The 14,193-nt window shown below is 46.5% G+C and overlaps 1 protein-coding gene across 4 annotated transcripts in view; it reads right to left on the bottom strand.

Moving 5' to 3' along the window:
- Window positions 1-14,193, bottom strand: part of lrp1aa (low density lipoprotein receptor-related protein 1Aa) — a 181,923-nt gene that overhangs the window by 108,855 nt on the left and 58,875 nt on the right. For all 4 annotated transcript variants that reach the window (XM_088914172.1, XM_088914177.1, XM_088914182.1 and 1 more), the window contains exons 4-6: window positions 10,197-10,316; window positions 9,476-9,604; window positions 7,904-8,167 (exon numbers count right to left, since the gene is read on the bottom strand). In XM_088914172.1, the coding sequence (XP_088770298.1) occupies window positions 7,904-8,167; window positions 9,476-9,604; window positions 10,197-10,316 (513 nt within the window). The remainder of the gene's footprint in view (window positions 1-7,903; window positions 8,168-9,475; window positions 9,605-10,196; window positions 10,317-14,193) is intronic.

Raw genomic sequence — 14,193 nt, 5'->3', positions numbered from 1 at the left:
GGAGGTGTCCGCTCGTCCGAAGGTCATCACGAGCAACGTCAGCACACTCTTGTTGCGTCGGTTCAACAGGACACTTCCTTCTTTCCTTCCTTTTTTCTCCGAGCACCGAGCGCAGACCGAACTCTCCAGTCACTCGGGTATTCAGCTCAGTATTGTGACAGAACTGCTCACTAGACAGCAACAAGGTGATGTGTCATCAGCCGGCAGCGCTCTTCACAAAACAGCCTTTGACTGGAAGATGAACTACAAATTTCTCAAAAGGCCAATTTCACAACACGGGGCTCAGAATTCATCCAGCAAACACCTCTTTCCTTCCCGTTATACAATTCTCTCCCTATTTCTGTTTCCCAAACTCTCTTTTAAAAAGTCTGATGCAGACTGATATCTTATTAAAACGTTTTAATTAACTGATAAGATCTGCTGCTGGTCCAGACAGCCTCAGTTCACACTGTTTTTTTCAATGACCAGGGGAACTCTAATCCCAGCTGTATCAAAGGGTCTCCACGCTGCCAATGTTTATCAGATTTTTGTTCTCACTTACGATTGGTGATTTTGATTGTTTACTAAAATAAAGTGAATAGTAGAAAGTGAATAAAAATGAAATAAAACGATAATAGGTCATTAACAGTCCAAATACAGAGTTTTACATTTCTATCTTCTATACGTCTTGTTTGAAGATCAGGTTGCCTGATCCGTAATCGCACATAATTTTGCAATGAATGTCAGTGGAATTCAATGAAAAATAGATTGTTCCCTTTATAGCCAGCATACAATGATGCTTAAAAATAAAAAATCTTTTGACACTCGTGCCTGTTCATAGATGGTAGATTTATATAATAATGGAAAGTCAGCCAACCATGCATTGCACTGTGCAAAGAAAATGAGTAAAACTGACTTCATCTAGATAGTCATAACACATGGACCAGATGTTCGGCTGTGCCACACTATTTTCAAAACAATATTATTAGTATATGGAACTGTTTTGTGATTACTGGTTCTTAAGCTTTTGAAAAAAAGAATTTTCTACCTCAGCAGATAACACGTTTCTATAGGCTGGTGCTTGATTCGTGTCAGCACTTCGGCATCAGGCATTTCGAAGAAGAAACTGGGTTAAAACCACTGACACCCGGTATGTCACGGCTCAAAAACAGGTCCAAAAAGCTCCTCTCCTGCCCTTACACAAGGACACATTTTATCCACGGAAGACACGTCTGCCTTCAAGAAAGCCAATCTGCAAGACTCCACCTGAGCTCAAGAATGAGTATCTGTGGACTCTGGACAAGCACCCTATCACACGCCTACCCAAAATCCCCCTGGCTTTCAAGAAAAGAGTGGTCCACTCTAAGCCACTTTAGGACTGGTCATAGTCCTATATATGGGGAATCAGTGCAAGCTGTCCTTGATCCTGTGGTATGGAGAAAACTAGGCAGTACCATCCTAGAGGACTGCCCAGCCCACAGTCCCTCAATAAAGCCGGACCAGGAGCTATTGCTTGGCTCAGGGACTTTGCATTTTCTATATAAATAAACTGCTCAACAGGCCTGCAGCAATGTGCACACAGCATAAACTGTAAAAAGCTGGGTAACATCTGATACAACTGCTGAGCCACAAATCACACAGCGTGTCCTGCAGCGTTTCAGGCAACACATACAGCGAAGAGCCGCGCAAAAAATTACGTCAGAAACAAAAAGCAACTCATCTTTAAACTTAACAAGAAAAAACTCTCTCTTACTGAGCGCTGTACAAAAATGGGACCTGGCTTTCGATTTCTAAAAAGGAAACTTGGCCTTTGAACAAGGTTTGAGGTTTACAAGACTTAGGACAGGGATATTCCCAAAAAGGCTTTTTTTTTTCATTAAATGCACATTCCAATACAAATAAATTCCATCTGCTTGTTCCAAACGGCATTGATTAACTCCCAGATAAAAAACAGAAGTGTAGGGCGACGCTCCAAAATCGGCACACAACACATGTGTACCGAGAAGGGGGTGGGGGGGTCACTATTTTTCCAGTATTACGTGCTTTTTCCCGCTCCAATTCCGGTAAATGGAAACCAAAGTCGGAAAAGCCAAAAACAACGCAACACCCACGGCACTTTCTAAGACACTTTTCTGCTACTTGTCTGCCATCTGACATTAAGGGCTCTTTGGAAGCTAGACTGTGTGATAGGCCTACTGGAATTCTATTTGCAAAATAAAACCATTGAACGCTTCAAATAACCACCCATTTTTTGGAGACAATTTCATTCTCCCACAAAACACTGCTAAGATGAAACTGACTGGGCTGGTTGATGGATGCCTCTTAACTAGACTGGTCCATCCATCAAGCCATTTGGTCCAGTTCGAGGCTGCAGGGGAGCCGGAGCCTGTCCCAGCAAGCATCAGGCACAAGGCCTGGTACACAGTGGATGGGCACATACAGACACCAACCTGCACACACTCACACCAGGGCCAGTTTACCGAGAAGCCAATTAACCTACCAGCATGATTTTGGACTGTGGGAGGAAACCAGAGCACCCAGAGGACACCCATACAACACACACACACACACACACACACACACACACACACACACACACCAGGAACTGCACCCAGTGCCCCAGTGCTGCAAAGCTACAACGCTCAACACTGTGCCACTCCCGTCTTATACAGACAGACTGTATGTACTGTATATATAACTACTCAGCCCTCTGGGGTATATTCAAGATGTTGGGCAACTTGCAGAGCACATCCACGTGAGCCGCTTTAAGGCGAACATCTTCCAACTTGGCTCCTGTGAATCTGGGCTACCATCTGAAGACGAAGACCATATTGGAAAGAGAGGGGAAGCCGCTGAAGACGAAAACTGCCAGAACAATGACATTTTTTTTTCACAGAGCAGCTGGGGCACTCCAGCAAGGAAAAAATGATTAAAAGCTGAGCAAGGCAGCACAGTCTTGAGCCAGAAACGGCTAGCTGCTCTTTTCAGCACATGATGACTTAAGTGGATTAAAAGCCAAGACCGTACCAAGCTCACCGATCCTCCTTCAAGACCAGCACGTTCCCGGAAGGCCCCTTGCTCAGGTCCGCGGGTATTAACTCACAGTCAAGGGGCACGTGATACAAAACACACAACACAAAAATGGTGCCAGAACTTTGCTTTTTCTTCTTCAAGCGATCTGAAAACTGACTATTAAAAAAAGATGGAAATAAAAGTGTGAGAATATGGACAAAAGAAACTCTTTTAAAGAGTGTTTATTGTTTAGAAAGTGACTTTCGTGGTCACTCTTTTGGGATGAATTGAAGTTAAGGCTATGAAGCTGAGCCACAGTCTGGAAAATCTCCCCAAGGAGATAGTTTGCACTGCAACAATCTGTAAGGTGTGTAAACCAAAGCAGATCTGCGGACTGGGGTGGAAATGCTTTGAAGGATTAAATTGGGGGTGGGGGGGGGGCTCAAAGATTGGGCATTCATACTCCAGCGCCCACTCCGGCTGCAACTTTTCTCTGGCCCTGAACACCACAACGCGAGGGAATAAAGACGATGGATTAGAGGGTCTGAGCAAAGGCAGCGGGAGAAGCATGCCGAACAAGCAAAGGAGCTGCATGGCCAGGCCAACGTGTGGGACAGCACCAAGTCCAATTAAGAACATAAGAGCAGCTGGTTCAGAAGTCTGCTACACCTGTAAAACCTTAGTTCTGCAGCCTGTTACAGGGGATATTAAACGACCTCTAGAGCTGTTAAATGTTTTAAAAGTAACTGAACCTTCACTGCAGATCAGATCAGCAAAGCTTCTCAAAATCCTGACTTAAAAAATGAACGATCCCAAGGGCATACAGTAAGGGTAGGATCCCCAGTGCACCCAGTTATAGTAAGGGTAGGATCCCCAGTGTATACAGGTACAGTAAGGGTAGGATCCCCAGTGAGCACAGGTACAGTAAGGGTAGGATCCCCAGCGTGTACAGGTACAGTAAGAGTGGGATCGCCAGTGTATACAGGTACAGTAAGGGTGGGATCGCCAGTGTGTACAGGTACAGTAAGAGTGGGATCGCCAGTGTATACAGGTACAGTAAGGGTGGGATCGCCAGTGTGTACAGGTACAGTAAGAGTGGGATCGCCAGTGTGTACAGGTACAGTAAGGGTGGGATCGCCAGCGTGTACAGGCATGTGTACGATTTGATTCCCAGTGCGTACAGGTTCCTGGCCGGTTCATTCTAAAATAAAATAAGCATATGAAGCATCACAGGCTGGATGCAGTACAGACAGCAAAAAGCACATCTCGTCAAGCTAGGGAGCAAGAAAGCCATGAAGAGCAATGCATAATTAAAGAGCCTCTGATGACCAGAATCTCTCCTGCCAGGCTCAGAGAGACGGATGTGCCTAATTCCCACTGTCAGCCTCTTCTCCACTCAGGCTTTCAATTTAGTTTTGCAAGACATGAAAAATAGATGGAAGAGATCTTGTTTTCCATCCACACCGAGGCTTTTGAAAAGGGGGGTCTGCAATCACAGTTTCCCCTTACACTTTCTTTGCAAGACAGTTGCAGCCACATCTGGAAGGCTCATCTGCTCTGCAGAAATATGGCTGTAAATCAGCGCCGAACATCACATCCTGCATCCAAAGCCAGCCAAGAATGGCGCTTGAACAATAATCCTCCGATTTGGAAGAGGAACCTACTTACAATGTAGGTTGCAATTAAAAAAAAAATGAAGGAAGCTAATGGCCTGCGATGGCGGAGCAATTTTTGTCAGGCAGTAATGCTGCAGGCAAAACCTCTGAGCATTTTCAGGCTGGTGCAGGTAAACCTTCCCTGACTCCACAGCAGAAGGCCTACTCCTCTAGAGCAGAGAGACAGGGAAGACATGCTTCCAACAGGAAACCCGTGCAAGGAAGACACAGAAAAGAGAAGGCTGCTGGCCTCCCACCGAACACACAGAAGAGCTGAACCCTTCTAACCTCACGATCGGCTTCACTTCATTATTTCCTATTGGCAGCGCCCCGAAAGGCAATACCCTGACTTGTGCATACCTAATGGTCTATTAAACAGGCCTCCCGTCGGCCCCCGGCCTCTCGCTGCTAACGCGAGGGGCGGCACGAGGGTCCCAGTGAAACCAAAGGAATTTCCTGCACATTCCTCCAGCCGGAGTCAGCAAACTCCACCGGCTGGAGCTTTAACCTCATGGCACTGTGTTAGACTGGGAAGGGGGGGGGGGGAATCTTAGTAAAGTGCTTTAATAACCGTTTAACAAGGCAATTAATTAAGCCAGCGGCAGGACGCCTATCTCGGATTCTGCTCCACTGGGCTCCGGCCCTTCTGATTTCCAAATAACAAAGGCGAGAGGAACGGGGATGGGAGAGGTGGTTGGCAACTCTCCAGCAGAAGGATAAGGATTGGGGATGTGGGATTTGGGATTTGGAAAGGGAGTGGTTCTACAGGACAAGGGGTTGTTGTCGGCGAGAGGGAGCAGGAGGAAGGCGAGACGGGCTGGATCGAGGCTCCGTTATCTGTCGGCGACCTTGCGGCTGGCCTTGAACCAGTATTTGACGCCTCTGCTCACCCCTCAAGATCTTTAAAGGCTCCGACGACTCCAAGAGAAAGAGTTTGACCCGCTCCAGCCCGGATCGCCCTCAATCCCCCCGTACCCAGCAGCACCCCCCCCAAGCCCGCCCGCCTGCAGTCTGCATGGGTTTTTTTGTGTCTTCTTTTCAGCCTCCTGTTACAGAGGCTCAAGGCTGCCAGCACGATCGCTTTCTGCTCCTTGAGCAGAGAGCAAACGGCTTTGTCGACTGCTGTTTCTGTGCAGCATCTCCGTGGGGCTGGAAACGACGGGCAGGGACAGAGTTCAACTTGCAGAAGATCCCATCTGCCTTGTTTTTGATTCCTTGGCGCTGGCTAAGTGACCAGGCACAGCGTCTCCAACCCCCTGTCTGGAGCACAGAGGAATGCTGTGCCCACAGAGAGACAGCACTGTTTGGGCAGAATTTAAAACACCAGCAAAGCGACCACAGAGCTACAAAACAAGCCCATAAAACAGGATTTATTTTGCTAAAGCTGACACTGTATTTTCTCATTCTTATACTTGATAGCTTGCCTCAGAGTTGACCAGTTCAGTTTTCTTTTAATTGGTTTCAAGGCTTCTTATGCTCTTGTTCAATTGGTTCATGTCAGACCGGTGATCACAACATTATTTCTATCTTCTTTTATTAAATCACTTCAGTTCAATCAGGTTCCTGCAGTAAAGAAAAGAGGTTTTGCTGTGGCTCTGTGTCAAGCCTTTGAGAATCCAGAAGTTCAGGCAAATGGGAAAAAAAAAGATCAGCATCTTTGCTTAGTCAATACAGGTCAGATCACTTCACTTTTTCATGCCTATTGTGCAACTGCCTCTAGAAACCTATGCACATTTCTAGATTGCTTTCCTAAAAGTTCACCACCAGGTCCTGCTGTGACTCACTGCAAAGTGCACCAAGATAGTCCTCCTTCAGCACCATAATAATAAAACAAAATCTGGTGGACTGGCCTGCAGCTGGTCTGGTGTTGATTAGAGCAGCATGTGTTCTTATTAAGCATCTTCGAGAGCACTTGAACAAAAGATTCTGCGTGTGTTTTCATCTATACAACGGAGGCTGGAAAAGTTTTGATGCTCTTGCAGAAAGATGGCCCTGAGATGTGTTGATGTATGTGGCTACTTGTAAATCACACAGCTGTTTGCACAATACAGGGGCAACTTTTGCAAATCCCCATTCTAAAGCCTCTGCAAGGATGGACCTGAACTCTCTCATTGTTAGCCGAGGCTGAGACTCAACAGCTATTAACACCAACGTCCCAAACAGTGACCTCCCTCTCCGGGTCACTTTCCACGCAAGGATATGGTTTCACTTGTGCTCCAATGCACAGCATTTAAAAACAATTAAATCCATCAGGAAAAAATACCTGCTGGCATTCCCATTCTGAAGCGAGATTAGATGTAATATTATACTGTACATTTCAATGAGAGTACACTTGCACTGTATGGCCACAGTCATCCTTGAGAACAAAAGAGCACTATTAAGATGTATAGCTACTGAAATAAAGGTGTCTCTTTTTCCAGGCATGCAGACATCTTACAGACACAGGGAAGCACTGTGGTGCAGTAGGCAAGGTTCTGGACTAGAAGACTAGGAGCTAGAAGGTTGTGGGTTCGAATCCCAGGCGAGACAGTGCTGTTGTACCCTTAAACAACGTACTGTACAGATTAGCTCCTGGAAACTACTCAGCTGTATACATGTTTGCGAGTGTAAAACACACTGGATAAAAGAGTTGGTGAAACAAATTCAGCATAGTACATAATACCACCCTTCAACTATGAAGCGATGCTTTCAGTAATGTCTTCACTTTCCCAGCAGTACATCGATGAATGTAACATAAAAACAAAATGAAATTCTGATTTTTAACTTTTGAGCATCACCCAGGCTATCAAAAAAGAACGCTATAAGTTTTTTCTTCCTATATATTTTGGGGCGGCACAGCGGACACGGTGGTCAGCATTGCTGCCTTGCAATGCTGAGGCCCTGGGTTCAATTCTATGGGTGCTGTCTGTATGTTCTCCCCATGTTTGTGTGCGTTTCCTTTCAGTGCTTTGGTTTCCTCTAACTGTCCAAAGACGTGCTGGCAGGTTAACTGGCTTCTGGCAAGACTTTCTCTCGTGTGAGCGTGTACGCGTCTGTGTCTGTGTGTGCCCTGTGATGGACTGGTATCCCGTTCGGGGTGTACCCCACTTTGCGCCTCACTTTTGCTTGCTGGGACAGGCTCCGGCTCCCCCCACGGCCCCGCGCTTAGAAAACGGATGGGTGGATGTCAAGGGAATGCACTGCTTCATCCTCACCCATCCTGCGGTCTGCACCGCCCTGCAGGGGGCGCTCCGTGGGCGACGGAGGGGGGTACTCACGGTGCAGGCTCAGGGAGATGTTGACCACCCTCTCGTCCGTGAAGCCCTTCAGGTTGGGGATCTTGGCGCACTTGAGCTGCGTGCTGGCGGGCGCGTCGCCCACGTGGATCCAGCAGACCGTCTCCTCCGCGTAGCTGAAGTCCATGGCCGTGGTCTGCTTGGTGCTGGTGGAAAGCAGGTTGTGCAGCGGGGTGCCGCTCAGGGAGGTGGCCTGGATGTTCTGGGAGTTGGCTATGAGGAGCACGGGAAGCCTGTCCACCGGCTCTGCAGGCGCCACCACGGAGAGACAGGAAGAGGGAAAGGGATGGGCGACAAAGGATTTGGGATAACACAAAAACTGCACCCACAATCTGGCCAAATCCTGATTTTCTGTTCCGAGATTAATCACTGAGAAAGACCTCCCTTTATGATACCAGATACATTCATCTCCTTATTTTTTGCAATCTCTGATGACAAGATCTTAAATGATACTCCCTGTTCCTACATCAACGTGCATGAAATTGATTCTTTTTTTTCTTATACTGTATACTGACTTTCTTATACTGATTCTTTTTTTTCTTATACTTTATCATATTGATACCCAACAACTTTGTTTCCCACTACATATTCATTCCGACTCATTCTGGTATCCACTTAGTTTTGTACGGTCCGAGCAGAATTTAATTTTCATTATCTTTACCTGATGGCAAGAATTTTGATCATTACCATTTCAATCGCTGAAAGTCCTATCATATGTTTTTTTTAAACTGCTATGCGAGAATGGCCAAACTAAAAAATGTGCATCTCACTTGTTTTTTTCCAGTGCTATTTTGGTCTATTGGCTTATATTAAACAAGACTGAAATCCACCACAAACAGCGTTCGAATACCCGGTTGCAAAACTATGACTAAATGGGGTTCCTGTTTCACTCTGAGTGGCAATCTCGTAGAACTCCACCAAGACAACCAAAACTCATGCATGGTGCATCAGACACAGCCTGATGACAGAGACAAAAATTCAGGGAAGACCAGGAATCTGGTAACAGCAGTGTCTTTGCTTTCCCAGGATTTCTTAGATAAACATGACAGCATGTCAGAATTTTTACTTTTAAACTGATGGTGTTAGTAAGATGGTGTTTTAAACCTGGAATGTTAGTAAGAAAGCATGCACACAATTTGTCACTCATAAAATATACTTTACATATTTTAATACAACTCGATTTTTTGAAGATTTTGTTTTGCATTTAATATTAACTTTTATGCATCAAGACATTTTTACAGTGATTGGTGCTTTTTTGTTAATAAGTGTTACTTTAGACGCTGATGTCCGGAGGACTGAAAGGAAAACATGACAAATCTTTTCATTGACATTTCAGTGATGTCTTGAGGATGGTGAACACGTAAGAACTCAAGGGGATCATTAGTTCCAATGTGGTCTTCCATAGGCAGAGTGTACACATTGAGCTGTGGCACTTGTTGGAAAGAACTCATTTGGGAAAAGGGACTTCAGATCTCACGCTTGACTGCAGAGAAGGTGTGTGTGTGTGTGCACTGTGCATGTGCAGGTGTGCTGCAGTGAGGCAGAGGGAGCTACCGTTTTTGGCCTTGCAGGAGCGGTTGTCTGGCTGCAGCAGGTAACCCTCCACACAGCTGCAGGTGTAGGAGCCCTCGCTGTTGGTGCACGTTTGGCTGCAGGTCCCATACACGGCACACTCGTCGGAATCTGCAAATCAACACACCCCACACTACTGTTAACAGTGACATCTTACTCACAGAGGAAACTACCCGGGGGACATGACACAAGCGTTTCAAATCTCCAATCAGGACAGGAGGGACTACTTTACACAAAGGGTGGTAGGAATGTGGCACAACCCTTCAGCCATGTGGTGGAAGCCGATACCAGAAGGACATGCCCACAAACTTTTAAAATCCTGAAAGGCTGCTGACAGTCAACCTACAGGACCAATTCAAGTGAAGCCAAGGAGCCAAGAGGAACCCAGGAGGATGTGAATTTAGGATTGAGGCCAGGAGTCACTTCCATACGCAAAGGGTTGTGGAGGTCTGGAACAAGCTGCCCAAGCCATAATGGCTGGTTGAGATCCTTGGATCAATATGAAACAAGCGAACGTTGGAGAAAGACAGACTGCTCTTAAAAGAAACAGGGGAAGACAGAGGGAAGGGAGAGGGAATATTCAGAAAAAAGAAATGAAGTCCAAAAGAGAGACAGAAGAAAATTCAGTCTGTAGCATGAAGTTCCCCTCCTTCGCCACGCTGTCATGCAGACCGGCCAGCAGGCGGCGCTTGTCCCAGCTCACCTCTGCAGGTCCGGCCGTCTGCGGCGATCTCGAACCCGCTTTTGCAGTAGCACGCCGGTCCATTCTGTGTCACCGAGCAGTTGTACTGGCACCCGAAGTGCGTGCAGTTCAGGGCAAACTCTGCAAAGCAACACACAAGAGTGAGAAAATGACCCTTGCTTCTTGCTAGAGGACAAATGATCTCCTCTTAGCAACATCAAGTGCAGTATTCGTCGCAAACACAGAACTATTACAACAACTGCACTTATCGCTAGTTAGCAGGAAACCATTTGTGTTACCTGTCTTCATTAGTGTCGCAGAGTAGCGTTTAGAGGTTCATGCATCCCGTTGTAAAACTGATCATCGTTCAATTTCTTCTGCAAGTACGTATAGTCTTCACCATTATACTGTAGCTAAGCTCCTGGACCTCCGTTTGGAAGCACAAAACAAATTTGGGGTCCAGGGTCTGCCCTGATGATCTAACAATCTGACCACAACCCTGGCAGTACTCTGAACCCTGTTGAAAACTGAAGACTGGCAACACTGCTTTCCAGAGAACTGAGGCTCAGATGCCTCAGTGCTGCAACTGTGGCTCAGGTGGAATCCCACCTCATCTACCACCCGGTCTGGATGACACAAACCTCAGCGGCCCTTTTAGAGGAAAATGGAAGCTGGAGGTGTGTTTCCAGATGCACTTAAATGCATAAACCAGAGAGAAAGGGGCAACGCCCTCTTTGATGCCAGGCACAGGGGTCAGCCGGAGACCTACCCGCGCCTCCAGTTACCCTCCTTTAAACAAGTAAAATCAGCCGTAGGTGTATTAGTATGTTTATGTAGTTTAATTAATATGAAAATGGTAATACAGCAATAAAACAACTATACGCGATATAAAACAGAATAAATAATAACAAAATGCAGGGAAAGCACTAAACAGCAAATGCACAGCTCCTGTGCATAGCCTTCTGTCTGTCACTAATTGCACGGATCGAAGATTCATTCTTGCCATATATATGTGCCAAACCTGTTCACTGTCCTCCACCCCTTAAAATCTCAATTTTTAACTCCACATCAGACACTTTTCTTGACTCGCCTTTCCCCTCTGTCCTTGTTTTTGGTTTACGAGCCCTACTGAGAGCGATGCTGCACGATAAAGAAAGCATGCTATAGGGTTTGAAACGAGTTCCCAAAGCTCGAGGGCATTCCGCCCCAGATTTGAATTTGTGAAATCTCCCCCATCATTTGATTTTTCACACATCATATTTTTTTATCATCGCCGACCGGGTATATTAGAACTTGTGTCAGAATATTTTACATAAAAAGCAATTCTACTGTTTAGCTTTAGAAACGAGGTCCAAGAAAGCAGCCTAATGGGATTCCTCATCTCTGGGGACTGACATATCCAGACAGAGGGAGCTACATCTCTTCAGTCTAGAATAAAGGAAGCTGCGAGGAGGAGTGCTGATCCAGGAGGTTAACCCAGGGGACTATTCTAGTGAATCCAGGACACAGGGTCACAGCTAGAGACTGACAGGGAGTCAACTTAGACAATAAAAAACGTTGTGTGTACAGCAGACATCCCTGGCAGCTGGCTGAGGCCCAAGCTCCTGGCTCCTTCAAGCAGCAGTGGGGTGAAGCTTTAGATTCACCCAGCTGCTACACCAACCGAGGAAGACAGGCTGCAAATGAGGAGGTGACCATCCGGCCCTTGTCATGTTCTCATGAACCAGGCTGCTCCGGCAGTGAGAATAACCTTGAACACGTTCCTCCTGCGACGCTGCCCTACAACAATAACACCCGCCAAGACAAAACACGGCCCGCCGCAGCCTGAGAAACGCATTTCAATAAGCCCCGACTTCCAAATCACGGTTCAGATGAGTTCCCCTGGGCGCACAAACGCACACAATCACAGATTGTGTTCGCTGATCACTGAGGTGCGACGGTGATTTCCAGTTTCGAAAACAGCAATGAAGATCGACGCGCTACCAAAGGGCTGTGGATGAAATGATATTGGGAAGGGGCGGCGGCCGTGTTTACGAACGAGGAGACCAATCCGGGTAAACACCGAGAGACAGAAACAAAGCGATCCAGAAAAACAGAGACAGAAAGGCTGATGCAAAACAGACAAACAGAGACGCTGAAATGTGAAAATAGAAAGATAGAAGGACAGGAGGGAAGATGAACAGACAAACAGGAGACAAGGAGAGACCAACACAGATAAACGCACAGGTGCTGTGGGAAAGATTTAATTCGGCTGAAAACAGAGAATACTCCACCGGAAGAGCTGATGTCTACTGATGTCAGGGGCAGATGTCAGAATGTGGGGCTCTGCGACAGATGAAAAACGGCCTTGACAGCTCAGAAACCAATGAAACCCAGAGAAAAGGAAGAAAAAACCTACAAACAAGTGCACACACGCACACACGCAACATGTTACAGAAGCATGGCTCTGAGCAAGTGCTGCAGGATTTGAAAAAAATCTCGATAAGGAGTTCAATTGATCAATTAGCGGATAACGAATTGGGTTTAGCAGAGTTTTATGCAGTGAAGGGTCCTCATTACACAAAGCCAAGCATGCTCTGACGCACAATGGGGTCTTTGTGAGGCAGCTCTGAGCGCGGTCCCGCAGGCAAGAGCTGCGCCCGTATCAAATCAGCTCCCGAGACCCACCGCCAGCCTGTGCCAAGGGACGCCGCAGAGCAGGGCCTCCCTCCTTCCCCCACTGGCACTCCTGCCGGACTTCCCTTCCCTGCTTAACCCTTCTTCCCCCCCCGAGCTCCCCACGCAAGAGACAGGTGGTGAATTTGCTCGCAAACAAGTCTTGTTTAGAGCTGCTACACAAAAAGCCCTGAATGTCACATGAGCCTCAAACAAGTCACCAGGCCTTGTTGTTGAAGGAGGTAGCCTGGCTTCTTTCAAGAAACAGCTAGATGGGATCCTACATACCGGACTGGAGGCACTACTTTACAAGGAGGGTGGTGGGAGCCTGGAACAAGCCCTCCAGCCACGCGGCTGAATCCGGTACTCTTGTTTCTTTTAATAGCTGGACGAGATTCTCTAATCAGGACACTAGCGGTGGTGGGAGTCTGGCACAAGCGACCCAGCCATGTATTTGCAGCTTCTTTCAAGCCTGGCTGGATGAGATCCTTGGATCAGTTTGCTTCTAACTAGTAACTGGTTAGATGAGCTCAGTTTCCTCCTGTCTTTTGCAACCTCTCTTGTGATATTATGAGCTTTAGAACTCAGGAGTAGGTATCTGTCGGTATATTAAAAAACAGAGCATTTTTAAAATTACCTCATGAAAATGAATGCTAATTATGTTTCAGTACTAGAGGACAAAGTGTGTTTGCGAACAGAAAAATGACATGGCACGCACAATTCCCATCAGGAAATCAGGAATGCCTGCTGTTCAGAGCACGAACCCTGGCTGGCCAGGGTCAGGGATCTGATCCCTGAGAGGCCAGCTCCACACTCCCTGCTCTTCACTACTCCTCTTCACTCCCTGCCTTGTCTACCGTTCAAGTAAAAACGCAAAGGTTTAGGTTCTGCGTTTGTGAACATTTCCCATTCCTACAGCAATCCAGTACTCCAAATATGTCACAATACAACAGACCAGACTTTATCGTATCACCACAACCATTTTAGACTTCCCTAAAAACAAACTCTTCCCCTACATCAGCAGATTTACAGTGATTCATATCTGAACTGCCAGCACATATTTGTTACCAGACACAATGAGAAAATTCCTTTATCACAGGAATGGCTAAAAGAATTGACTAAAAAACAGCTCTTCTTTACAAAGCAGGTTTCTCAACACCAAGAGTGAAAAAACAGAACTTCACTAAAACAGAACGAGCTTGCATTCATTAATTTTCTCTTCTGAAGGGAAACCCAACAGTTCAGCGAGCTGATTTTGAGATACCCTAGAGATACTTTGTTACCTCATGGTGCAGCAAAATGGACAGGAGCTGGATTCCAACACTGATACTAATACACAGTCTCACACATCTCGATCTCTTCC

This window comes from Atractosteus spatula, chromosome 1 (assembly GCF_055471065.1).
Source record: "Atractosteus spatula isolate fAtrSpa1 chromosome 1, fAtrSpa1.hap1, whole genome shotgun sequence".
In the NCBI taxonomy this organism is placed as follows: Eukaryota; Metazoa; Chordata; class Actinopteri; order Semionotiformes; family Lepisosteidae; genus Atractosteus; species Atractosteus spatula.
The sequence above is the reverse complement of the archived record's forward strand: the minus strand, read 5'-3'. Positions and strand labels throughout refer to the sequence as shown.